The 25,374-nt window shown below is 43.7% G+C and overlaps 1 protein-coding gene across 7 annotated transcripts in view; it reads right to left on the reverse strand.

Moving 5' to 3' along the window:
• RUNX2 (RUNX family transcription factor 2) overlaps positions 1-25,374 on the reverse strand; it is a 232,353-nt gene that overhangs the window by 134,949 nt on the left and 72,030 nt on the right. For 5 of the 7 annotated variants that reach the window (XM_070361254.1, XM_070361252.1, XM_070361249.1 and 2 more), the window contains exon 3: positions 2,076-2,431. In XM_070361254.1, coding sequence (XP_070217355.1) covers positions 2,076-2,431 — 356 coding nt within the window. Of the gene's footprint in view, positions 1-2,075; positions 2,592-25,374 lie in introns of those variants that run through there. The other 2 variants (XM_070361255.1, XM_070361253.1) reach the window with 1 other exon arrangement.

The following is a 25,374-nucleotide window of genomic DNA, read 5'->3' on the forward strand; positions in this document are numbered from 1 at the left end:
TGTTTTCATCCAGGGCTTTTTGTTTGTGTTTTGAGGGGATTTAGGGAGGAGGGAAAGGTAGGTGGGAACAAATTTCCACTCTCACATAAGCCTAATTAGAAAATTCTGGACCCTTGGACGATGAATTGTAAAAGATCTCTCTCAAATGTGACAATCCACATTTCTACGATTCACCTATTTTCTGAGCTTTCCGTATTTCAAGGAAGGAACGCTTAACCTACAAAATGGGTGGTTTATAAAAGGAGAAATGGGACGGTTAACACACACACACGTTTCTTGAGCCAAGTGCAAAATGAAACTTGCCCCAGAATGCAACATCCCCTTTCCATAATAATTCATTCTGATTCCTGCTGTGATAGAAGACCTAGCGAGATAACCAGCTCTAACTGACCTGGACTCCTCTTTCCTTCCACCCCACCCACACACGGAATCTGAATTGGTGCATGGCGCAGGGGGGTGGTCAACAACAGGGAACTGCCAGTGGCCCGTGGGAGTTTGGCCCCAGGGTCCACAAGGGAGGAACTGGCGGGATTCCTCCCTCCCCCCCTCCACCCAACCCCAAGACCTGGTTTACCCTGCTCTCCACAATCCCAGAACCCATGGGACCCAGGTCCACCTTCGCGGGTTCAGAGGCTAGACTGGACCGGAAGCATCTTTCTGCGAGCCCTCTCCTCCGCGTCTGGCTCACCGCCCCCTCCATCCCAAGCGCCTAATCCCTCGAGGAGGAAGGGCTTGGGTACCCTGTCTCTCCAGCAACCCGGGGCGCTCTGAGAGGGGGCGAGGGCTGCCAGGGGCTGGGGGACCCCAACTGCATCACAGAGACTCCGGACCCTCAAACCCTCAACCTGCCGAGCCGCTGCCCGCGACTCCGGCTGCTGACATCCGCCCTCAAACTAACGGGCCAGGCGGACCGAGGAGGCCGCTGAGGGACGCGCGGGGGGGTCTCTACAGCCTAGGGGGGTGGTCACTGCCTCGGCGCCCAGGTCGCTGACCCGAGCCTCCCACGACCTTTCAGAAGCGGGAGGGACCTTTGGGGTCTGAGTCCTTAAAAGAAAGAATAAGGCAAATCTCACAGTGTCACCTCAGTTTTCAAGGCGGACGAACCGAAGGCATTTCGCAGGTTTCCCTTCAGCCTCGCGGCGCGGCGAGCCCCCGCCCCTCCACTGTCCCGCGCCGCCTCGCATTCGAGGGTCTGGCTCCCAGGACTCCCGGGCTCCCCCGCCTCCGGGCGCGCGGCGACCCCGGCGGCCCCGCCTTCCTCCGTAGCGGGAATCGGCGCGGGTCTGCAGGCTGAGGACGCCCCCGTCCCGCCTTCCCATCACTTGCTCCTCGAGTCCCTAAATTTGCCCGGACCCTCTCGGACACCCGTAATGCGGCCCACGCGCCGCCGCCAGCAACCGGCACCCGGCGCCCCGCCCCGGGCGCGAACGCCCGGCGCCGGCACCCCACGAACACTGGCCCCCGAGCCCGGGAGAGGCCGGGACAGCCAAGGCGCAAGCCGGTCAGAGAAGGGGGCGCCGAGACGGGCGAAGGGCGTTTGGGTGGGAGGGGAGGAGAGGGTAGGAGCCCGCGGAATCCCGAGAAGGGGCGGCGCAGCGGCCCGCAGTACGGGCTGGGCCGGGATGCCGGGGACCGGGGCGCGGGAGTCTCAGGGGAGAACGCCGCGGATCCTCGCCCGGGTGGAGTGGGGGGCGGGGTGGAGCTCGTCCCGGCGGCGGCTCCGAGAGTGGGCACCGGGGGATTCCTGTGGGAGGGGAGATCGGCTCAGAGGAGTGGGTCGGGACTTTGGCCGAGAGGCTCGAGGGGTGATGAACGGATAGAGGGGACACGGGCGGAGGTGGTGGCTGCGGGCACAAGTGGGAGAGGGAAGGATCCGTGCGGGACCACTAACGCGGCGAGCCCAGCTGGGGGATCCCGAGGAAGAGGGCCAGACGGGGGTCCCTCAGGTCGGAGCCTTGGAGGTCTCCCGGGTCGGGACCCGGGTCCCCGCAGGCTCGGAGACGCCTGCGGGCAGGTCCGGCGGCGCTGAGCCGGGGGCGGGGGAGGGGGGGCCGGGGGCAGCCGCAGTTTCTTACCTTGAAGGCCACGGGCAGGGTCTTGTTGCAGCGCCAGTGCGAGGGCAGCACGGAGCACAGGAAGTTGGGGCTGTCGGTGCGGACGAGTTCGGCCGGGTGGTCAGCGATGATCTCCACCATGGTGCGGTTGTCGTGCGGCGGCCGCAACCGGGGCACCGCGGCCGCCGCTGCCGCCGCCGCCGCCGCAGCTGCCGCCGCCGCTGCCTCCTGCTGTTGCTGCTGCTGTTGCTGCTGCTGCTGTTGTTGCTGCTGCTGTTGTTGCTGCTGCTGCGCAGCCACCACCGGGCTCACGTCGCTCATCTTGCCGGGCTGCAGGCTGCTGGAGGGGGGGCTGAAGCGCCGGCTGGTGCTCGGATCTACGGGAATACGCATCACAACAGCCACAAGTTAGCGAAGTGGCCGGGGGAGGGGGAGGAGGGTGGAAATGAGGGGCGAGGAGGAGGAAATTGGGGGGGTGGAGGCGAGACGGGGGAAAAGGGGCTGGAGGTGATGGGGCTGAGGAGGTGAGAAATCAAGTTCGATGAAGCCGACTGCCGGGCGGAGTCTGACGGGAGCCAGCGGCGGCGTTGCGGAGCAATCGGCTTGGCGGTTGGGGAGACCCGAGAGGCGCAGATCTTGATGGAGCCTTTGGAACACCCGGGGTGGCAGCTGCGAACGGGCACCGGGACGTGTCTGGCCCGGGCAGGCGGGAGGCTTCAGTCTGCAGCAACTTGGAGTGGGGCCCCCTGGGGAACCGCGTCCTGGGTGCGCTGGCGCCCCTCCCAGTTCGAGTCCAGCGGTGGAGCCCAGTGGGTTCAGCAGTCCAGCCCCGAGGCCAGGATCGCCGCGCGCTGCCCGCCACCGCCGCTCCGCGCCGCGCGCAGCTACCCGGCTGCAGGCGTCCGCGCCGCCGCCCGCCCGCCCGCGCCGCCGCCGCCGCCGCCGCCGCCTCCTCCTCCGCGGCGGCCGTCGCTCCCCCCGCGCCGGCTGCGCACTCAGATTCCTCCCGCGGCGGCTGCCAGTCCGGCTCCCCGGTCCGGCTCTTTCCTTTCCCTTCTCCTCTTCTCGCCCTCTCACCGCCACCTCCTCGCATCCACTCCCTCCTGCTACTTGCAAAGCTTCCCTGACCCTCGCGCTTCGAGGTGCCAGGAGGTAAGTCGCGGGCAGCGGATCTCGGGGCAACGGATCTCGAGGCTACGAATCGCAGCCGCTGCCGCCGCCCGCCGGCCGCGAGAAGGAGCCCCCGGGACGCCGCGCGCAGCTTCGGAAGCCGAGAGAGGCGGCCCCGGGCTAGCGGGATCTCGCCGGGTCGCGTCTTCTTGCTTCTCGCCCTCTCCTCCCAGGACAAGGAACCCCCTTCTTGGTCCAGGGAGATTGAAGCTGAGATGCCAGAGAGCCGCTGGCTGATCTGACTGTCGTTATTTTTCGTTTTAACTTCAGGAGAGGAGGAAGGAAAATTCTTGAGCGTCTGTGCTGACTTCTCAGCACTCTTCACCCTTCCCCCACCCTACCCCCCCCCACCTCTGCCGGAGCGGCTCCCGAGGGAAAAAAAAGATTTTGCAGGGTTTGGGTGTGTTTCTTTTTCTTTTTTTTTTTTCACTTAAGTGACACAAAAAATTGGGATGGAGGGGACACTTGTCAAAATAGTTTTAGAAACTCAAGTGGGTGTTGGACACTTTTTTCTTCTATATTCAAACTAGTCGTTCCTAGAGAACAAGGATGAGTTTTTTTAAGCACTGGAAACTGTCAGCTTGATGATTAAAATAAGTTGCAAAAACCCTCGCTGGGGGAAAACCCTAGCAGTTTTCCATGAATTTCAAACTTTTATTGTCTATTCTGCATCTAAAACTAGGTCTAAGGTCTTAATTTCTCCCCCACCACTCCCGGGGGAAAAAAATTAAAAGTACAAAATAAAATATTCAAAATGTTTCAATGGCTATTTATTTATGTATTTATTTCCCAATGTGGGTTTAAAAAGCGACTTTGGATCCCCCAAAAAGTTGTGGTCGAGAGGATGAAGGAGCGCAGAAAAAAAGCAGCAGTTTTACCTAAAATGTGGTTTTTGGAGGCTGGGATTTCTAATGATTAGGTTTTTGTGGTTTATATAGACACGACTCTGGCTAAGGCGATCATTACGCTGATGAGAGTCAGAAGCACGTGGGTGTCTCCGACCAGCCTCAAACTCTGAGCCTTCAAAACAAATAAAACAATGTGCGGCGCCCGCAGAAGCCGGGAAATCCGCTTGAGGCTATTGCACCCCTAAGAAGGGGGCACCGGGCTGTTTCCCCTCCTCGAACTGTACTTCTAAGTTCCTGGCTGTCAATCTCCTTTAAACCTCGCAAAGCTTGAAAACGTGTCTGTAAGAATCATCCGTTGCCAACGTTTCAAAGATGCCTAACAGGGTAACTGACACTACACAGTAATAAGCGACGTTGTAAAAGAAATGAAAAGTTACAGTGCCTCCTCTTCGGAGTATTCAGGAAGATAGTTGAGTCATCACTCATCCTCACCCCCCTCCATCTTATTTAAACCAATTCACATACCCATTAATCGGCGTTTTTATTGCTCTGCGCAAACGCCTCTCTCATGCTGGTAGCGACCTGCCACGACCCTCCCTCCTGGTTTTTAAAACATCGCTTCCACGCGCCCAGCCGGCGCTTGGTGGAGGGGGGGGGGGGGTCTGCGCCTTTGAAAGGGCCTGGAAGAGAGAGCGTGGGGGCCGCGGCAGAGGAGACCCGGTGCCTGTCCAGGACTCTGGAGCCTATTTCAAGAGCAAGATGAACATCAAGGGCTGTCGTTGCCTGCTTGGGGACCACTGAAGGGATGCCCTCTAAAAAGATGCTCCTTCGACTAAGGGGCTTCCAACCGTGGCAGCGGAGGCGGGGGCGGGATGGCTAGGCTAGGCGAGCTCCCTCATGGGGGTAAGGATGGGGTTCAAGGGACACTGCTCCGTCTTTCCTCTTTGGGGCTTATTTTTACCTTCCCTTTCCCCATCGACAACTCCACGCCTCCCTCGTCCGACTTCTTCCCCAATTTTCTCTCCGCGTTCCCGCCTCTCCTCCCCAAACCCCGAGCCTAGCCGCCGCGCCCCTGCGTAACTCATTCTGCATTACCTGCTAGGACACCCCCCTGCCCAACCTACTCCTCGACCCCAAACTACTGGCTCCGAGCCCGGGCGCCAGCGGGATGAGAGAACCCACTTATCACTACGGACTTGATGCGCAGCGAGGAACGGTGCTGTCTCCGGCGCGTGCGATTTCTAATTATCTTTTCGGTCACAGGGGAGAGCTCTAACCCTGGGCACCGCCGCGCCGCCTGCGCGCACGAGGGTCGGGTCTTCCCCAGCCGCACGCAGCGGACCAGCAAAGGGAAGCCAGGCTTACCCTTCAGAAAGACAGAAGAGAGACCAGACTGCTTGCATTAATTTTCTACCTTATTCCCCCCACCGCTGCCTCCACTTAGTCACATGCACTGGGGCACACGCTCACACATCTCCATGCCAATACAGAAAGACACATACACAACTCATACACAAGGCTTTTTTTTTCTTTCTTTCTTTTTTTTTTTTTTTGCCTTTCAGCGGGACAGCTTTATTTCGGGCACGTTGTACCTCAGTCTATCAAAGATCTCTGATTTGGTTTGTTGCCTTTTTTAATGTGTAGGGGCTGCAAAGGAAGAGAGAAGTTACCGGAAGCTGATTATTTCTGTGGTCAAGGGAGATAAAATTTCAGTAACTATTAATACCACAGTCGGTGTTATGCCGCCTTCTCTGGGGTTGTCCTTCTCCCTGGAAATTCGCAGAACCAGTGACTACCAGAAAGTGTGACGCTAAGTAACAGTCAGTATTTCGAATATGGGCGACCAGACGGGTTCTTTTTTGAATAAGAACTTCTAGGGCAGTTGAACTTAAGTAATCATTTTGGGGGCTTTTCCTCTTTCTTCATTGCTGTTTTGTTTTACTTAGTGGATAGCAAAATATGCAGGCCTCAATGTTTGGGTGCTTTGACTGGGGATTTTAAGGGTGATTTAATCAATGTTGAATTATTTATTTTAATTAATCATATCCGTAATTCAGCTTTATAGCCTGTCCTTGGACATCCTCCCTTCTTTTCACATTTCAGTGGAGCTAATATAAGCAACTCTTGGAAGTTACTAGTCTTGGATCCCTTAAAATATCCTACAGTTATTTATAATGTGGAAATGAAATTTTCCACTGAATACCCTAACAACGTTTCAGGTATCTGGCACAGCGGATTTTCAGTCTCGTTTCAAAAATATCCTCTTGCTGAACATTCACACTTTCAACTGGAGCTGACTGAGCCTGGAACTGATGATGTCTTGGCTCAGAGAGTTACTCTTAAAGGAAGAAAACATTTTTACAGACCCCTAAACTGAACCTCTCCTGGTAATAGTAGGCACAGAGGGAAACTGTGAAATTTTACATGTGTGTATTTTATGCTATAGTTTGCATGAGCTCACTCTTGGGCTTAATTTTTTTTTTCTACCTCAAAATGTTCAGAAGAAATCACCCACTAGATTCCTCTCCAGAAATATGCCTCTCTTCTGTTGTACATTATGGCATTTAAAACACACACACACATTTTTCTGAACATGTAGCTATTCCAGAAAATACAGGCATAATTTTCCCCTCCATCTCCTTTAACATTTAATATAACTGCTTAGTAACAACACCTGGAAATCCTGACTTTCCAGACAAAGAAAATGAGATGTGAAACAGTCAAGTTACTTATCTAGTCAAATAACTGAGTTTTCAAAACCAAGACCAGAAGCTGTGCTTCTTTCATTCAGGTTTTCTCTTCTAATTGCTAAATCATTTTATATATGCTTTTTCTTGATAAAAAGTGAAAAAGTCACTGTAAAATCGTAAACTAGTTTTCAGTGGGTCAGCTGATGAAGTGGGACAACCTTTCAGACATGCAGTGAAAAATCATGACATATTGATGATCGCTAAAGTGTTGAATGGTTGGATGGGAAAACCTTATACACAGAACCATCTTTACAGAGTTTTCCTTTGGACTGTGAGAATGAAATTCACTCAGCTCTTGTAGAAGTAGCACTGCCACTAGGCCGGAAATTGTCACATTACAGTCCATAGGCCAAATCTGGCCCAATGCCTATTTTTGTATAATCCACAAGTTAAGGACGGTTTTTGAATTTTCAGATAGAAAACAATTTGGAGAAGAATAATACTCGTGACATATGAATCTGATATAAATTCAAATTTCAGTGTCCACAGCTCTATTCATACAATTGTGTAGTTATGGAAAGGACTACGTGGCCTGCAAAGCCTAAAATATTTAATATCTGTTTTGTTTTGTTTTTACAGAGAACGTTTGCCAATCCCTGCCCTGAGAAGGATACAGCAGCTGAAAGGAGTAAGCTACTTTTTAGAGTAGCTTACTCTTTTCTGTATAAATTGTTAGTTAGACTAATATTTTTCACTTAATCATTTTGGATGTGCTAAAACAGGGAATGAGGAGTTAATAATTTTTCCCTAGCTGTTTAAGCACCCTCTTCTGGCACACCTCTATATGTCAGCATCTTCAACTGTCCTTCATAGTGGGAGTACATTAACTGCATAGATGAGCAAGGGGTAAAGAAATTTACATGTCATCTGAACATGAAAAAATTACATAAGGCTTGCATAGGTTTATTCCATCTGTTTTACAGATGATTACACAAGAAACATAAATGAGCTTACCAAGAATTTTCTGGTATACTAGAATTTTCACAGGGCCTGAAATGCAGGAAACCCTGGTTCCATTCCTGAGTCGGGAAGTTCCCTTGGAGAAGGGATAGGCTACCCACGCCAGTATTCTTGGGTTTCCCTGATGGCTCAAATGATAAAGAATCAGCCTGCAGTGCGGGAGGCCTGGGTTCAATCCCTGGGTTGGGAAGGTCCCCTGGAGGAGGGCATGGCAACCCACTCCAGTATTCTTGCCTGGAGAATCCCCATGGACAGAGGAGCCTGGTGGGCTACAGTCCATGGGGTAGCAAAGAGTCGGACGTGACTAAGCGCGGAACGTTTATATTTTTGAGACAGTTAGCTTTATAACTTATGTGATCCCAAAGCTTTCTGACTTTTTAAATTTTAAGTTTTATACAGTTCAATACTGTCTGATTTGTTGTAAACTCACTCAGTTTTTCCCTTTGTCAATGAACCTATAAAAATTTGCATGGCTGTAACAAGAGATGAAGTGTTTTGTAGTTGGGGAGCTTAGCATCGTAAACTTTTCCTTGTTGCTCCAGTTAGCATTCCCATGGGCCATTTTCAGGCATTTATAAGAGAGTGCAGCATCGTCATAAAAAGGCTTATGCTTGCCATGTGATCTTCCACATTTATAGAGCACCTGCCTAATTGTATGCCAGGAGCGACACGAACTAGAGCGGTCGGTACATGTTATGTTTGACAAAAAGATCAGCTTCTTAAATGACACCCTCTCTACCTGAGGTGACAACATAATTTGTAAGAAGAGTCTCATTTATTACCTAGAAGTCAGAGAAATAAAACTTATTTTCTTAAATCAGCCCTTTAGTATTTTGATGTTGGCACTTGTCCTGTGTCAGTGGCAGTGGTCTCCAAGAAGTAGTGGAAAATTATATGTAAAACCTTATAAAACTCTGTGATGAAGCACCTAAAAACACCGTAAAAAAAGGTTTCCCATAGTAATCTATGTCTTTATTGACGTGCTTGCATTTTACCTTCTGGACACCAAGGCATGTTGCTATCCAACTCTAATCCACTGCCTACAATTCTGAATTTCACTCTAGATTTTGGGATGGTAGCCTGAACTATTTGTCCCCTCTCTCCAACTTTCCATCAGGGTAAGAAATATAAATCGAAACAGTCTTAGTCCATATAAAGAAGTACAAAATGAGCCTTTGCACAGTCTGAGAAATTTGAATTCCCAACAAGAGAGTCAAGAAAAATAGAAGAGGAAAAAAGAGCAGAATAGAAATGATCCAACTTGGTTCTCTTAGCTGCAGTCTAGGGGATGCCAGTTCTGGGTCACCATCCTAATTATTTTTTTCCTCTTTATTTCACACCCAGAAACTCTTTCTCCAGTGTTTTCCCCCAGGATTTTCTGAACTAGACTTTTCTCAGAAAAAGCACTTTCTTTTTCCCATCTAGCCATGATCAGTACTCGATGATTCTTTTCTTTTGTTTCATTTCACATGATTCACCTAAATTATCCTGTTGTTGTTGTTGTGTGTGTGTGTGTGTGTGTGTGTGTTAGTTGCTCAGTCGTGTGTGACTCTTTGAGACCCCGTGGACTGTAGCCTGCCAGGCTTCTCTGTCCTTGGAATTCTCCATGGCAAGAATGCTGGAGTGGGTAGCCATTTCCTTCTTCAGGGGATCTTCCCTACCCAGGGATTGAACCCAGGTCTCCTGCATTGCAGGTGGATGCCTTAAGGTCTAAGCCACCAAGGAAGCTGTTGGGTGAGATCTGTTCATCACACTCCTATAAGTCACGATTTTTCTCTAGATCGTTTTCCTTCCCTGAGGGTGCCAATAATCAACGGATTGCCTCTCAGGTCCAAATTCAACTTTTTACCTGCTCTGTGAAAATGGATCTGGGCCCTTTAAATATTTCTTCTTACCCACTGGCATCAACATGTTGTCAGTAGGGGGCATTGGAGAAATGTTACAGAGGGAAATGGTTTTGCTTCCTGGTTCTCTCATGCTCAACAGAGCAGATTGCCACAACCCAGCAAGTATAGCTTCTTCAGCTCACAGCTCCTGCGATACCCACTTCCCCGGGGCTCAGCTGCCCTAGCAAAGTTGGTTTCTCCAGGGCCAGGCTCCTGCTGTGCACAGCCAGCTGCCAGCAGCACCCAGCATTTTCTCCCAGCATCCTCCACCTTTGTTTTGTAATGGCATGCCCCTGGCAAGACACCTACTTGGAAACAGCTTTCCCTAGCACCCTAGAGGGTGGATTTCCAGCAAGTTCCACCAATGCAACTTCTGTGCCCCACAGTGAGTCAAGGCTGTGCTTTCCCAATGAGATCGGTATCTCAGCCCCTGGGGAGGTGGGGAGGGGCGGCTCTTTGTTGGTTACGCTCTTTCAGTCCTGAGGGTGGTGGATGCTCTTCTTCCTATAGTCTTAAGAATTCTCTTGACTTGTTCCTAGCCAATTTCTTGTGACTCCAATCCATTGTTATAGTCAATAGTTCCTTATAGTAAACTTTCCTTGTTCAAATTACTATGTGAACATAATTTAAAAGAGCTTATTGCAAAATACAAAATACTTGAATTTCTTAAAAAGTGCTTTGTGGTCTTGCTTTCCTCAATTTTTCCAGACTGATAGAGTAGGGGTTACATTTTCTATCCTCCAAAATGTACTTCTTCACAGTGGTTTCCATTTTGGGTCATTCCATTTGGGTCATTATAAGATGAGCATTTCCAACATTACATTACATCTATTTAATTTATCTCTACCTAAGAGGTATGATAAAGCTACACTTAGAAGCCATTAGGAATTCCCTGGTGATCCGAGGGTTAGGATTTGGCTGTTTCACTGCTAGGGCCAGGTTCAATCCCTGGTTGGGGAACTAAGATCCTGCAAGCTGCACAGAGAGGCAAAAAAAAAAAAAAAAAAAAAAAAAAGTATATTTTTAAGAGATTCCAAAAAAAAAAAAGATGTATATTTTTAAGAGAAGGTATGGAATGGAAAGAGAGTATAGGTTAAATGGGTCTATATTTTCTACCCAGAGTCCTCTTGCTGTCTCTCATGAAATCCCATAGTCCACAATGTGGTACACACATATGTAGCAGAATATTACTCAGCCATTAAAAGGAATGGAATTGTGCCATTTACAGAGGTGTAGATGGACCTAGGGGCTTCCAGGTGGTACCAGTGGTAAAGAACCCGCCTACCAATGCAAGAGACATAAGAGATTCAGGTTTGATCCCTAGGTAGGGAAGATGCCCTGGAAGAGGGCATGGCAAGCCACTCTAGCATTCTCGCCTGGAGAATCCCATGGACAGAGGAGCCTGGTGGACTATAGTCCATAGGGTCACAAAGAATCAGACATAACTGAAGTAACTTAGCACACACACAGATAGACCTAGAGACTTCCTGTCACACAGAGTGAAGTCAGGAAGAGAAAGTAAATATCCTATATGAACACATATATGTGTAATCTAGAAGAATGGTATAGATAAACTTATTTGCAAAGCAGAAATTGAGGCACTGGCATAGGGAACAAGTGTATGGATACTGAAGGAATAAGTAAGGGATGAGATGGACTGGGAAATTAGGATTGGCATATGTACACTATTATGAATGGAAGAGATAACTAATGGGGACCAACTGTAGGGCACAGGAACTCCAGTCAGTGCTCGGTGGTGACTTAAATGGGAAGGAAATCCAAGGAAGAGGGAATATATGTGTATGTGTGACTGATTCACTTTACTGTAGAGCAGAAATTAATACAACATTGTAAGGCAACCACACTCAAATAAAAACTCATGTGAAAAAGATATACATAAATAAAATCACACACAAAAATTCCAGAGCTGCCCCATGCCCACATCTGATAAAAAGCTGGCGTTAGGGAAGGTGGATAGGTATCTTGCAAGATGTGGAGAGCGAAATGCTACCAACCCAAGAAAGCCAGGGAGCCGGATTAGATGATGCTGACTTATTGTACTTGAAGTCAGAGACTAGGCAATGCTATCTTTCTACTGTAAAATAAACCAACAAACACTGGATGAAGCAAAATAAATAGACATGGTATTGCCAATTTTCTCCCAGCTTTTAATATGTTATATGCATCTTGAAACTCCATGAAAAGAAACCAGAACATACTATTTCCCAAATTCACTTAATTATTGCTTCTGAGCAGATTTAGAGGTCTTTGATGTATTTTTAGAATATCCAGTGTTAAGTCAAAGTGGAAAAAAATTGTTGCAACGTTAAAGGGGCTATCCTGTCTAGAAGGGAATATTGTAACGTAGCAGGGAAATAAAGTTGGCTAAACTACTTACAGCTAGGTCACAAAGGGCCTTGGTACCGTGATGCCTACCTTTGTGCACATATACAGGAAGGAGAATATTTGAGCTGCTTCTAGAAGCCTTGCTCTCGGTCCCTCATCCTGCTATTCTAGACCATTCATCCTTCTTGGTCCAAACAGAAGAGTTAAATGGAAATTTCTCTGAGCAAGGCCAGTAGGAGGATGAGACAGAAGAGCCTGCAAAACAGGGTCCAATCCCGTTTTATTTTATTTTTTGGCCATGCTGTGTGGCATGTGGGATCTTAGTTCCCCCACCAGGGATTCAACCTGTGCCCCCTACAGTGGGAGCATGAACTCTTAACCACTGGACCTCCAGGGTGGTCCCCATCCTATGTTTATTTAAAGTTTGATTCTTACTTTGCTTATTGTGGATTTTGTGGTATTAAATTTGATTTTTAAGAATACTGCATGAAAATATTATCGTGAATAATGGTTTCTTGGAATGCCCTCAAATTTTCTATTCAAGGCCACGGCCTCAATTTCTTTCATCCTAATCCTAGCCCAGCTCTTTTGGATATGAAACTTACAGAGCGATTCCTGACCTTCCTGCTTTGTCACCATCTTTCCTTTTTTAAAATCTATTTCTAAAGGCAAATACAAATTGCAATAATTCCACATTCTCCCAGAAAAGAACACACATTATAACTTTCAGTACCTAACTGAGGTTTCAATAGCAGATAAAACAGAAGAGTTTGACCTTCAAAAATATAATAATATGTAAGGGTAAATCTGTGTATACCTGGTTATCACTCTGTGGCAACAAAAATACAAATCATCTGCTTTTTATTATGCAATTTTAAAAAAGGCAAAAATATGCCTACTTTGGGGTTTAACTCTGTTTTTAGAACTATCTTCAATTTTACTTAAATATGTTGCAAACACAATACAGTTAAAGCCTGTTATTTTTCATTTCTGTAAGTATTGTGTTGGTGTTACATTCATTGGATTCTTTTAATAAATGGATTCCATTATCAAATCTTTATAAGAATTGTATTAAAGACATTTCCTACTAGTGCCAACGTGGTGGAGATAAACTTTCCGCAAAGCGGTAGTGGGGTGGGAGAGTTAAGACATTTTAAAAAAAAGCTTACTTGGCTACTGTTCTTTCCTCTCTCAATACAGTTCTTTTTCTGTTCATTTACATCTTTGCCCAGAGAATATATTTATTTCTACTTCCTAAGTAAAATCTCTAACTTTTCTTTAGTTTTTTATGACCAGATTTAAGACTTAACCATGGCTTGTTGACTCTTAAGCATTCTGAAATAGCAGTTTTCCACATGCTTTAAAACTTTCTACTTGACTATTCCTGGCAGATCTTAATTAAGATGTTGACTTTTGCCTTTAGGTCAGATTTATATGAACCTGGCTAATCAACAAATCTAAAAGTCCTATTAGATGACACTATTCTCATTACTGTCAAGTAAAAAAGAAACTGATGAATTGTTTCAGATATTTATCTGATTTACTTCGTTTAAAGCTTATTCTTCTCTAAGATTGCTGAAAATGCGGGTTGCATCCAGTAGTTTCATTGAACATCATCTTTGTTCTGTTTTTAACTTCTTCACAGCAGTTTATCCTTATTAAAGGGCATTTTATTATAGTGTGCCCATAACTGTAAACATGGAAATGACTTGAGGTGTTACAGTTTATTATGTATTGTCATTTGAGATTTAATCATGGCTTCTCTACTACTGATAGTATTATTCACAGGAAAAAAATACCTTTTTCAAAAGTATCTATGATAAAACTTGAACTGTGAAAAAATATTAATAAGGAGAGAATTACAAGAGGTATGATACATAAGAACCATAACTCATCTTAAAGTCAGCCTTAAAATTTGAAAGTTTTTCAGTTTTCAACTTTGTTTTACAAACTTTTATAAACTCAGTCATAGAATTTCTCTCTCATCAGAGATCCAGCAAAAACATTTCCATTCAGAGCTAAAGTTTCTATAGAATATTTCCAACTGTCAGTGTTAAAAATTTTAAAAACTGGAAGAAAAAATAGTTGGAAATTTGCTTTGCATTTGTCACTGAAAAAGGGGGATGGCTTATATCTAAATAAATTAAAGTCTAAACAGTCCATCAGTGATTTTTATTACACTTATATGAAAAGAAAAAGAGATTTGTTTTAATTCATTCACTTCTCCCTTAAAATCATTGTATTATGTGAGAATCTATGTGGCCTTGATAATTTTAATACAAGTTGCTCAACTTTCTTTTCTTCTTGGTCAGGGAGCATGAAATTTGGAGCCACTGAAAGAAAAAAAAAACTTTCAGAAGGTTTATATTGGAGTGGAGATTTGGTCTCTTCCCTCTGAACTCCCTTCCAGGGGCAGAGCAACAGGACCACACGTAAGTATATTTCTTCTCAGCGTATTTTAGAAGAGAGGGTAGCAGTGCAAAATGGGAAGTGTACTTGGCACATCTTTTTAGCTAACTCCCCATAAAACCTGTAACAAGGACTCCAGAACAACATGTCCTATGACCTCACAGAAATTTCCATTTGAAGATTCATTCTGTAAGCAGTCAAGGTCAATATGTCCAGTATACCTAGCTCATTGTTCCAAGCAGAAAGGGAAACAAGGGACATTTATGCTGCCAAAGCCCACTGTACACAGTCCTTATATTTTCTCCATCTTTATTAATATTCCCACTCCACACAGGATTGTGAATTCCATAATGATAGCGACTATGTTTGGCTCACAAATAATCCGAAACCACACCACTGAAGAAATCCAGGGAATTCCATTCCTACTGTAGTCCATGTATAACAATGTGAATAATGTTCCCTGGAGTGATATAATATGGTAGCATATGGCAGCGAGCATAAAGCCTGGCTTATATTAGTAGTATGTGACCAGTATACATGAGTTGACTGAATGAATGAATATTCCCCATTAGGCAGAAACTTGGGTATCAAGATAAGCTAGTCTTCTCCATCATTTTCCACTTCTACTCTTTCACCTAATTCTATTAATACTACTTTCTAAGTATGATTTTATCTACTTTCTTTCCATCTCCATAACCAGTACCTTAGTTCAAGCCTCTATCACCTTGAATCTCAACTGCAAGAGATTTCTAGCTTCCTGGTGCCATTCATACCCACCTTCAATCCCAAATCATCTTCTATGTTCCTATTAGAGGACTCTCTTTTTTTAATTAAAAAAATGTTTTTAATTAATTTTGATTATAGTTGCTTTACAGTGGTGTGTTAGTTTCTACTGTACAGCAAAATGAACCGACCAAACATATACAGATATTCCCTTCCTTTTGGACGTCCCTCCCAAAGAAGTCTCTTTTTATAATACAATTTCAACCATGTCATTTCCTGGCTTGAAACCCTTCGGTGGTTCTGTATCAGCTATTATATGGGACAAGGGATAAAACACTGTACCATCTGGCCACAAGCACAGGGGTAAAAGGTGAAACCCAAATTTGAAAATAAACATATCTTATGAAAAACTCCATTCCATACATCTCCTACTCTCCTTTGCTGTTGAGGGCAGGGCTTGGCTTTGTTCATTCTTCATCCCCAGCACTTAGCGTAATGTCCAGAATACAATAAGTGCCTATAACTATTTGCTTACATGAGTCAGTGAATAAACTTATTTGAAATTTCTATTTAGACCTGAGTTTTCTGTCCTTTAAAATAGGAACCTTTTATAGATAAAAAATAATAAATAAAATAGGAACATTTTGAACAAATTGACACCAAAGGGGGAAAGTGAGTGGGATGAATTGGGAGACTGGGATTGACATATACATACTTCTGTGTATAAAATAGATAACTAATGAGAACCTACTGTATAGCACAGGGAACTCTACTCAGCACTGTGTGGCGACCTAAATGGGAAGGAAATCCAAAAAAGAGGGGATGTGTATATACATATACCTGATTCACTTTGTTGTACAGTAGAAACTAATACAACATTGTAAAGCAACTACACTCCAATAAAAATTAATTTAACAAAGTAAATAAAATAGGAACTTTTGTGTTATTAAATCCTATGGTTCTGTCTGAAATGATCAAATACTGATCAGGATATGGAACAGCTCATTCAGATACTTTACTGAGAACATAAATTTCGGGGAAAGACTTGGGAATCACAGTTTGGCATTGTCTAGTAAAGCTGAAACTGCACATATGTTCCATAACTTTGCAACCCCACACCTAAATATCTACCTTAGTTAGAAGACACATAGAAAATAATGATATGTTGCATGTTATTCTGGAGTAAGGAAATGAAAGGCTTGTGCTCAGAGGTAAGGAAGCAGAGCTTCCGCCACCTCACACTGCCCTGTGTCCTGAGTGCTCAGGGATCAATACTTTCTGCTGTAGTGGTGGTCTTCAAACTAGCAGTGTAATGCTGTTTGCTGTAATATTTAAAAATACTCATCCTGCTTTAGAAAATAAGAGAAACAAATAAGGATAGATGAAACAATATAGAACTTAGTCATTTGTAAGACATGTAACAAAGACATGTTTCTTTATGTAAGACATAAAGGAAACAGAGCTTAACATGCTTAACAGCCACTGGAAGGGGTAGAATGATCAACAGCATCAAATATTCATAACACGCTAAATAAATATGAGGCACTCAATATTCTCAAGATCTTAAACGGACATCCCATTGATGACATTCATTCTGGCCCATGTGTCCTCTGCCCAATAAACTCAGCAGCTGCCCATCAATCTAACTGGTGAGCTACAACAATGGCCAGGAGTACCAATAAGTACCAATAAGCAAGTGGGTACTGATTCTAGCTACCTTCCTTCTTGCAGAACACTCTTGCACAGACCTCAACTCTGACTGGTAATCATATGGTTGGCAGAATGTTATAGCATTAGAAAAAGAGATGGAATACACAAGCTTTGCATAATTTCAAACAATGCACCCTACCCTAAAGTGTAACAATCCACACCGTCTCTGTCCTCTTGCTTCTCCTTCTGATTTCAATTAATTCAAACAATTGCGTGATTCAAGAATCTTAATGTGGTCTGTAAGCCTTTAGTTTGGGCTTCCCTGGTGGCTCAGGAGGTAAAAAGTCCACAAGATGTTCGGGAGACCTGGGTTCAATCCCTGGGTTGGGAAGACCCCCTGGAGGAGGGCATGGCAACCCATTCCAGTATTCTTGCCTGGAGAATCCCCAAGGACAGAGGACCCTGGTGGGCTACAGTCCATGGGGTCACAAAGAGTCGGACATGAATGACTGACTAAGCACAGCACAAGCCTTTAGTTTAGTGATAAATAGTTTCCCTTATTGTTCTTAGAGGCTACCATTGCATCAAGGTAATCTCCCATATAATGTTGGGTTACATGTGCCCCTACAGGAAATGAGAACTTTCCAAGAACACAAATTGTCTTAAGAATTAATTTCAATATCCTCAAAGTCATATATTATTGTTGTTGTTCAGTCGCTAAGTCGCACCCAACTCTTTTCAACACCATACACAGCATGCAGCATGCCACATTTCCCTGTCCTTCAACTATCTCCCAGAGTTTGCTCAGATTCATATCCGTTGAGTCGGTGATGCTTATTAACTATCTCATCCTCTGTTGCCCTCTTCTCCTTTTACCTTCAGTCTTTCCCATCACCAGGGTCTTTTCCAATGAGTCAGCTCTTCATATCAGGTGGCCAAAGTATTGGAACTTCAGCTTCAGCATCAGTCCTTTCAATGAATATTCAGGGTTGGTTTCCTTTAGGAATGACTGGTTTGATCTTGCAGTCCAAGGGACTTTTGGGAATTCTTCTCCAGCACCACAATTCAAAGGCATGAGTTCTTCAACGCTCAGCCTTCTTTATGGTCCAACTCTAACATCCATACATGACTACTGGAAAAACCATAGCTTGACCATACTGACCTTTGCTGGCAAAGTGATGTTTTGCTTTTTAATACACTATCTAGGTTTGTCATAGCTTTTCTTCCAAGGAGCAAATGTCTTTTAACTTCATGGCTGCAGTCACCATCTGCACTGATTTTGGAGCCCAAAAAATAAAGTCTGTCACTGCTTCCAATTTTTCCCCTTCTGTTTGCCATGAAGTGATGGGACCCAATGCTATGATCTTTGTTTTTTGAATGTTGACTTTCAAGGGATCTTTTTCACTCTCCTCTTTCACCCACATCACGAGGCTCTTTAGTTTCTCTTTGTGCTGTGCTTAGTTGCTCAGTCTTGTCCAATTTTTTGCAACCCTATGGACTGTAGCCCACCAGACTCCTCTGTCCATGGGATTCTCCAGATAAGAATAGTGGAGTGGGTTGCCATGCCCTCCTCCAGGGGATCTTCCCAACCCAGGGACTGAACCCAGGTCTCCCGCATTGCAGGCAGATTCTTTCCCATCAGAGCTACCAGGGAAGTCCTTAGTTCCTCTTTATTTTCTGCCATTAGAGTGGTATCATCTGCATATCTGAGGTTGTTGATATTTCTCCCAGCAATCTTGATCCCAGCTTGTGATTTATCCAGCCCAGCATTTTGCATGATGTACTCTGCATATAAGTTCAATAAACAAGATGACAGTATACAGGCTTGTCATACTCCTTTCCCAATTTTTATAACCAGTCCGTTGTTCCACGCCCAGTTCTAACTGTTGCTTCTTGACCTGCATACAGGTTTCTCGGGAGGTAGGTGAGGTGGTCTGGTATTCCCATCTCTTTAAGAATTTTCCACAGTTTGTTGTGATCCACACAGTCAAAAGCTTTAGCATTGTCAATTAAGCAAAAGTAGATGTTTTTCTGGAATTCCCTTACATTCTCTATGATCCAACAGATATTGGCAATTTGATCGCTGGTTCCTCTGCCTTTTCTAAACCCAGCTTGTACATCTGGAAATTCTTGGTTTACATACTGCTGAAGCCTACCTTAAAGGATTTTAAGCATAACCTTACTAGTATGTGAAATGAGAGCAATTGTATGATTAGTTCAGTCACTCAGTCCTGTCCAACTCTTTGCGACTCCATGAACTGCAGCATGCCAGGCTTCTCTGTCCATCACCAACCCCCATAGCTTGCTCAGACTCATATCCATCAAGTTGGTGACACCATCCAACCATCTCATCCTCTGTCGTCCCCTTCTGCTCCTTCCTTCAATCTTTCCTAGCAAAGAAATTGTATGATAGTTTGCACATTCTTTGTCTCTGCCCCTCTTCGTGATTGGAATGAAAACTAACCTTTTCCAGTCCTGTGGTCACTGCTGAGTTTTCCAAATTTGTTGACATATTGAGTGCATTCCTTTAACAGCATCATGTTTTAGGATTTTAAATATGTATTTCTTCCTAAAAGCAATCTGCCTGGGAACTTGCCTGTGCTTCCCATTTTCTCTCTTTATATTTCCCTTTCCCTACTTCACAAATGAAAAGACACATTCTGGCCATCTTCCCTTCCCACTGTGTTTTGCTCCAGGGCATATTAAAAATCTCCTGGCTGCCACACGGCACTTTCATTAATCAAGACACCAAAAGCAACACTTCATTTGACATAAGCAATGCATTCCATTAGTCACCAAGTCATTGCTTAATTTTCGACCCCATGGACTATAGCCCACCAAGCTGCTCTGTCCAAGGGATTTCCCAGGCAAGAATACTGAAGTGGGTTGCCATTATCTTCTCCAGGGGACTTTCCTGACCCAGGGATCAAATCTGCATCTCCTGCATTGCCAGGTGGATTGTTTATCACTGAGCTACCAGGGAAGCCATGTTCAATAATTATTTGTAAAAGAGTATAATATATTTATGTTGTTTTCATCAATGTATACTAGGAGAATACTAATAGTATAATAACTCAAACCAGAAGTATTTTAACAATTAGAAACGCATGGACCTATTCAGTTCAGTTCAGCTGGTCAGTTGTGTCCGACTCTTTGGGACCCCATCGACTGCAGCATGCCAGGCCTCCCTGTCCATCGCCAACTCCTGGAGCTTGCTCAAACTCATGTCCATGGAGTCAGTGATGCCATCCAACCATCTCATCCTCTGTCGTCCCCTTCTCCTCCTGCCCTCGATCTTTCCCAGCAACAGGGTCTTTTCAAATGAGTCAGTTCTTCATATCAGGTGTCCAAAGTATTGGAGTTTCAGCTTCAGCACCAGTCCTTCCACTGCATATTCAGGACTGATTTCCCTTAGGATGGACTGGTTGGATCTCCTTGCAGTCCAAGGGACTCTCAAGAGTCTTCTCCAACACCACAGTACAAAAGCATCAATTCTTTGGTGCTCAGCTTTCTTTATAGTCCAACTCTCACATCCATACATGACCACTGGAAAAACCATAGCCTTGACTAGACGGACCTTTGTTGGCAAAGTAACGTCTCTGCTTTTTAATATGCTATCTAGGCTGGTCATGACTTTTCTTCCAAGGAGTAAGATCTTTTAATTTCATGGCTGCAGTCACCATCTGCAGTGATTTTGGAGCCGAAGAAAATAGTCTGTCACTGTTTCCACTGTTTCCCCATCTACTTGCCATGAAGTGATGGGAACGGATGCCATGATCTTCATTTTCTGAATGTCGAGCTTTAAGCCAACTTTTTCACTCTCCTCTTTCACTTTCATCAGAGTCTCTTTAGTTCTTCTTCACTTTCTGCCATAAGGGTGGTGTCATCTGCGTATCTGAGGTTACTGATATTTCTCCTGGCAATCTTGATTCCAGCTTGTGCTTCATCCAGCCCAGCATTTCTCATGATGCATGTAAGTTAAATAAGCAGGGTGACAATACGCAGCCTTGACGTACTCCTTTTCCTATTTGGAACCAGTCTGTTGTTCCATGTCCAGTTCTAACTGTTGCTTCCTGACCTGCATACAGGTTTCTCAGGAGGCAGGTCAGGTGGTCTGGTATTCCCATCTCTTTCAGAATTTTCCACAGTTTGTGGAGATCCTAGGAAGCTAACAATTTCTAATTTATGTACCTATTAATTATGTACCTGTTTTTGCTGCTGAAAATAGTCCAGCATGACTGGTTGAAGACTTAAAAGCATAAAATATATTACATTAAGACATTTTCTGTATAGGATGTGTAATAGAAGTGGGATGAAAGAAACTGTGTAAAACTTTTGACTGACAAGGATCCTTTTCATATAAATGGTCTCAGATCACTATGACATTTATCTTGCACTGAATATATCTGAAAGATATATTCCTATATGTATAGGTTTTCTTTTCAAAGTAAAAAATCACAATACACTGGAAATAGCATCTTTGACAGCTATTTAAGCCTGTAATAGAAAATGTTGATGTTTTATCAAAGTCCAGTGAAGAAAACAGAAACATTCCCAGGTATTTCTTTCAACAGAGAGAATTTAATAAAGGTATTTACAGGCTGTGGAAGAGCTGAGAAGTCAACAGGGAATATGAAGCAGTTCAGAGGTTAGCAACAGCAGGAGTTCCTTCTAACCCAAAACTATAGCAACAGCAAGAGTAGGTTTTGTTAACAGCATGCAGGGCCACCTAGCAGTCAGAAGCATGGAGGGACCACGTTGAGGATGTAGAACCCAAAGGGAAGACTTGTTTAGTATACGATGGAGTCACAGGGGCAATGCAGCGACTGCTAGAGGTACTACCTGAGGCTGAATGAGAAGGAGAGAAGTTTCTGGCTTCTTCCCTTCCTATTTGTCCTCCGAATGCGTGTGTGCATGCTCAGTTGCATCCAACTCTTTGGGATTCCCCAGGCAGGAATACAGTAGCGGCTTGCCATTTTGTTCTCCAGGGGATCTTCCTGACCTAAGGATCGAACCCTCATTTCTTGCATCTTCTGCCTTGGCAGGTGGATTCTTTACAAGCAGTGCTAGTGGGAAGCTCTCTAATCCCACTAGTGCCTCCAGTGGCTGACCCTACTGGGAGCCAGGTGGTTAGAATGGTTAGAGAGCCTGGGAAAAGTAATTCCCTTAAATACACAGCAGAATATGGAAAGGAAAGACAGGTCAGTGCCCAGCACAGGTGTGAACCTAAAACTGAGTAAGCAGTATGTAGAAAAGTGAAGTTAGATCCCTATCTCACACTGTATACAAAAAGCAACTCAAATTTGGTCAAAGGTTTATGTGTCAAAGCTAAAACCATAAGCTTCTTGAAGAAACTTCAGGTATCAGTATTTGTAACTGTGGATTTCAGTGGTTTGTTAGATATGACACCCAAAAGACAAGCAGCCAAGGAAAAACTAGCACAATTGGACTTGATCAAAATTAAAAACTTGTGCACTTTGAAGAACACTATTAAGAAAATGAAAAGATAACTAACAAATTGAGAACAAATATTTCTGAATCATATATCTGATAAGAGTCTAGAATCTAGCATATACACGAACTCATAACTCCACAACAAAGCAACAGAAAAGGCAAAACAACTCAATTTAAAAATAGGCAACGTATCCTGAGAGACATTTCTCCAAAGAAGAAATGCAAATGGCCAATAAGCATATGAAAAGAGGCTCAACACCATTAGTCATTAGGAAATGCAAATCCAGACCACAGTGAGATACTGCTTCACATCCAGTAGGATGACTTTGATAGAAAAAATGAACAACAACAACTTTTGGAGAAAATGTGGAGAGATTAGAACATTGATGATGGGAATGTAAAGCAGTGTAGCCACTGTGGAAAACAGCTTGGTAGTTTCTTTAAAGGTTAAACATAAAATTGCCATAAAACACAGCAATTATACCCAGGAGAAAAGAAAGCATACAATCACACAGAAATTGTACACATATCTGTAGTAGCATTATTTATAATAGTCAAGATGTGGAAAGTTCTTAAATGTCTACTGATGGTTGAATAAATACATAAATGTGGTATATCCATTCAATGGAATATTAGTCAGTTATAAAAAGAAATGAAGCAACGATCCGTGCTCAAGCATGGATGAACTTCGAAAGCATAATGCTAAGTGAAAGACGCCAGGCACAAAAGACTACTTCTTGTAAGCTTTTGTTTATAGGAAATGTCCAGAGTTCAGAAAGTATGTTAGACGTTGCCAGGGGCTGGAGGGAGGGGTAAAGAGAGTGACTGTCAATGAGTATGGTATTTCTTTATGGAGTGATGAAAATATTCTAGAATTAGATAGTGGTGATCATGACACAACCTTGTGAATATACTAAAAAGCCATTGAATTGTATTGTAATGGTGAATTTTATGTAATAGAATTTTATCTCAGTTTTTAATTAAATTAAAGTTTTTACAAAATGAATGACTGAGGACTTTCCTGGTTGTCCAGTGGCTAAGACTCTACCTTCTAATGCAGGGGGCGTGAGTTCAATCCCTGGCTGGGGAAGTAAGATCCCTCATGTCATGCAGGGCAGCCAAAAAAAAAAAAAAATCACAAAAGTTTGGGACTCGAAATATACTGGGGGAAAGGAACTAGAGTACTTCAGTTTGTAAATTATTCCTGAAAGAAACCTGTGCTTATGTGCTCTAGGAGGATGAATGAATATTCATAGCAGCACTAGGAACATTAACAGTAAAAGGATAAACATATAATAGAATATTTATGCCATAGAACCGTCTACAGTGAAAAAGAACAGACAACAACTACACACAATAATGGGGCTTCCCAGGTCGTGCCGTGGTAAAGAATCCATCTGCCAACGCAGGAGATGCAAGAGATGCAAGCTTGATCCCTGGGTTGGGAAGATCCCCTGGAGGAGGGAATGACAACCCGCCCCAGTATTCTTGCATGAAAAATTCTATGGACAAAGGAGTCTGAAGGGCTACAGTCCATGGGGTTGCAAAGAGTCACATGTGACTGAGCACAAAAAGGACATATAGATGAGACTCAGGAAACCAATATTGAACTAAAACAACAAATTGCTTGAGTATAAAGACAGAGGAGAATAATCATAGCCATGCTCTTCATAATAAACAGAAAGAAAACTACTCAACCAACACCAACAGTAGAATGAATAAAGTATATTTACTGATACAGTGAAATACTATGAGCAATGAGAATGAATTAAGTTCAATCTATATGTAACAAATAGGGTTAATCTCATAAAAAATATTGAATGGGAAAAAAAGTAACAGAGTACATATTATATGTTTTTCTTTATAAAAAACTCAAAACCAGGCCAAACTAATCTGCAAGATTAGAAGTTAGGATACTGGTTACCCCAGGCAGAAATGATGGTATTGTCTGTAGGCCTTCTGGGATGCTGATAACACTCTGTTTCTCTATCTCAGGGAAGGTCAAATGGATATAATAACTTGCAGAAATTCTACAACCAGCACACACACGATGTGCACACTTTTCTGTATATATATCATGTATCAAAATTAAGTTCAAAAAGAAAGCAGCAGTCATCTGCTAAAGAATTATTAAGTATGATACTATTTATATGAAATTCAATAACACACAAAATTAAATAATATATTGGAGAAACTAACATTTGTTACAATTATAATCAAGAAAACAATAAGTCCCAAATTCAAGCTTGTGGTTATCTCCGAAGTGGATCAGTGACCAGATCAGGGTTTCATAGATATCAGCAACAGTTTATTTCATATGCGGGGTGGTAGGTACACAACTGTTCATTGTATTGCTATTCTGTATATGCCATAATATTTTATAAAAATGAAATCAAAGTTATTTAAAAAAATTCTATGGTTCTGAGTGCCAAAGTCTATAACTTAAAGCATGTATACTTCCCAGTTGTTGGGTTGGGCTGCAGATTGGTTTGGAAAATCTGTCATTATTTTTCCTATCTTTAAATACTATTAGTTATTCTATTAGTTGATTCAGTACCTTAGAAAAGGAAAGGTTTTAGTCAAATCCTACATGAACCAGTTAACCCAGAAAAATCAACTTATTAGTTTCCAAGTTTACAATTCAAAAGAACTGTGTTCCCAAATTTTATTTGCAAAAGGATTCTGGGGAGTTGGGACCACTTTTTCTCATAAAACAATATTATAAATATTGGTCGAATTCTCATCAGGCCCAGGAAAGCCTATTTAACCTGCAGTATAACTAAATATAATACTGAGTCTTATATTCTTCCACTGATTCTGTGGTAAATGAGGCTTAACTTTTGCCTGAGAAGTCAGGATGCTAGAACATAACCAGCTACTGCTTTAGCCCCAGTCTCTCAATCAGTGATCCTTCTCCTGTAAGTATCTAGGGAGCAACATTTTCATCCCATGTCAGGTTCCCTGATCGAGGCAGTAAGTGAAGAAGATTTCACTGAGGCAGCAAAGAGTGTGTCCTACTCTATACAGCAGAGGCACTGTGGGAAATGATATTGCATAAATAGAGCATGGTTATATTGTAGAATTCCTGGAAAGCTTCACAGAGCAGTTGAGAATTTATGAGATA

The sequence above is a fragment of the Bos mutus genome, chromosome 23 (assembly GCF_027580195.1).
Source record: "Bos mutus isolate GX-2022 chromosome 23, NWIPB_WYAK_1.1, whole genome shotgun sequence".
Lineage (NCBI taxonomy): Eukaryota > Metazoa > Chordata > Mammalia > Artiodactyla > Bovidae > Bos > Bos mutus.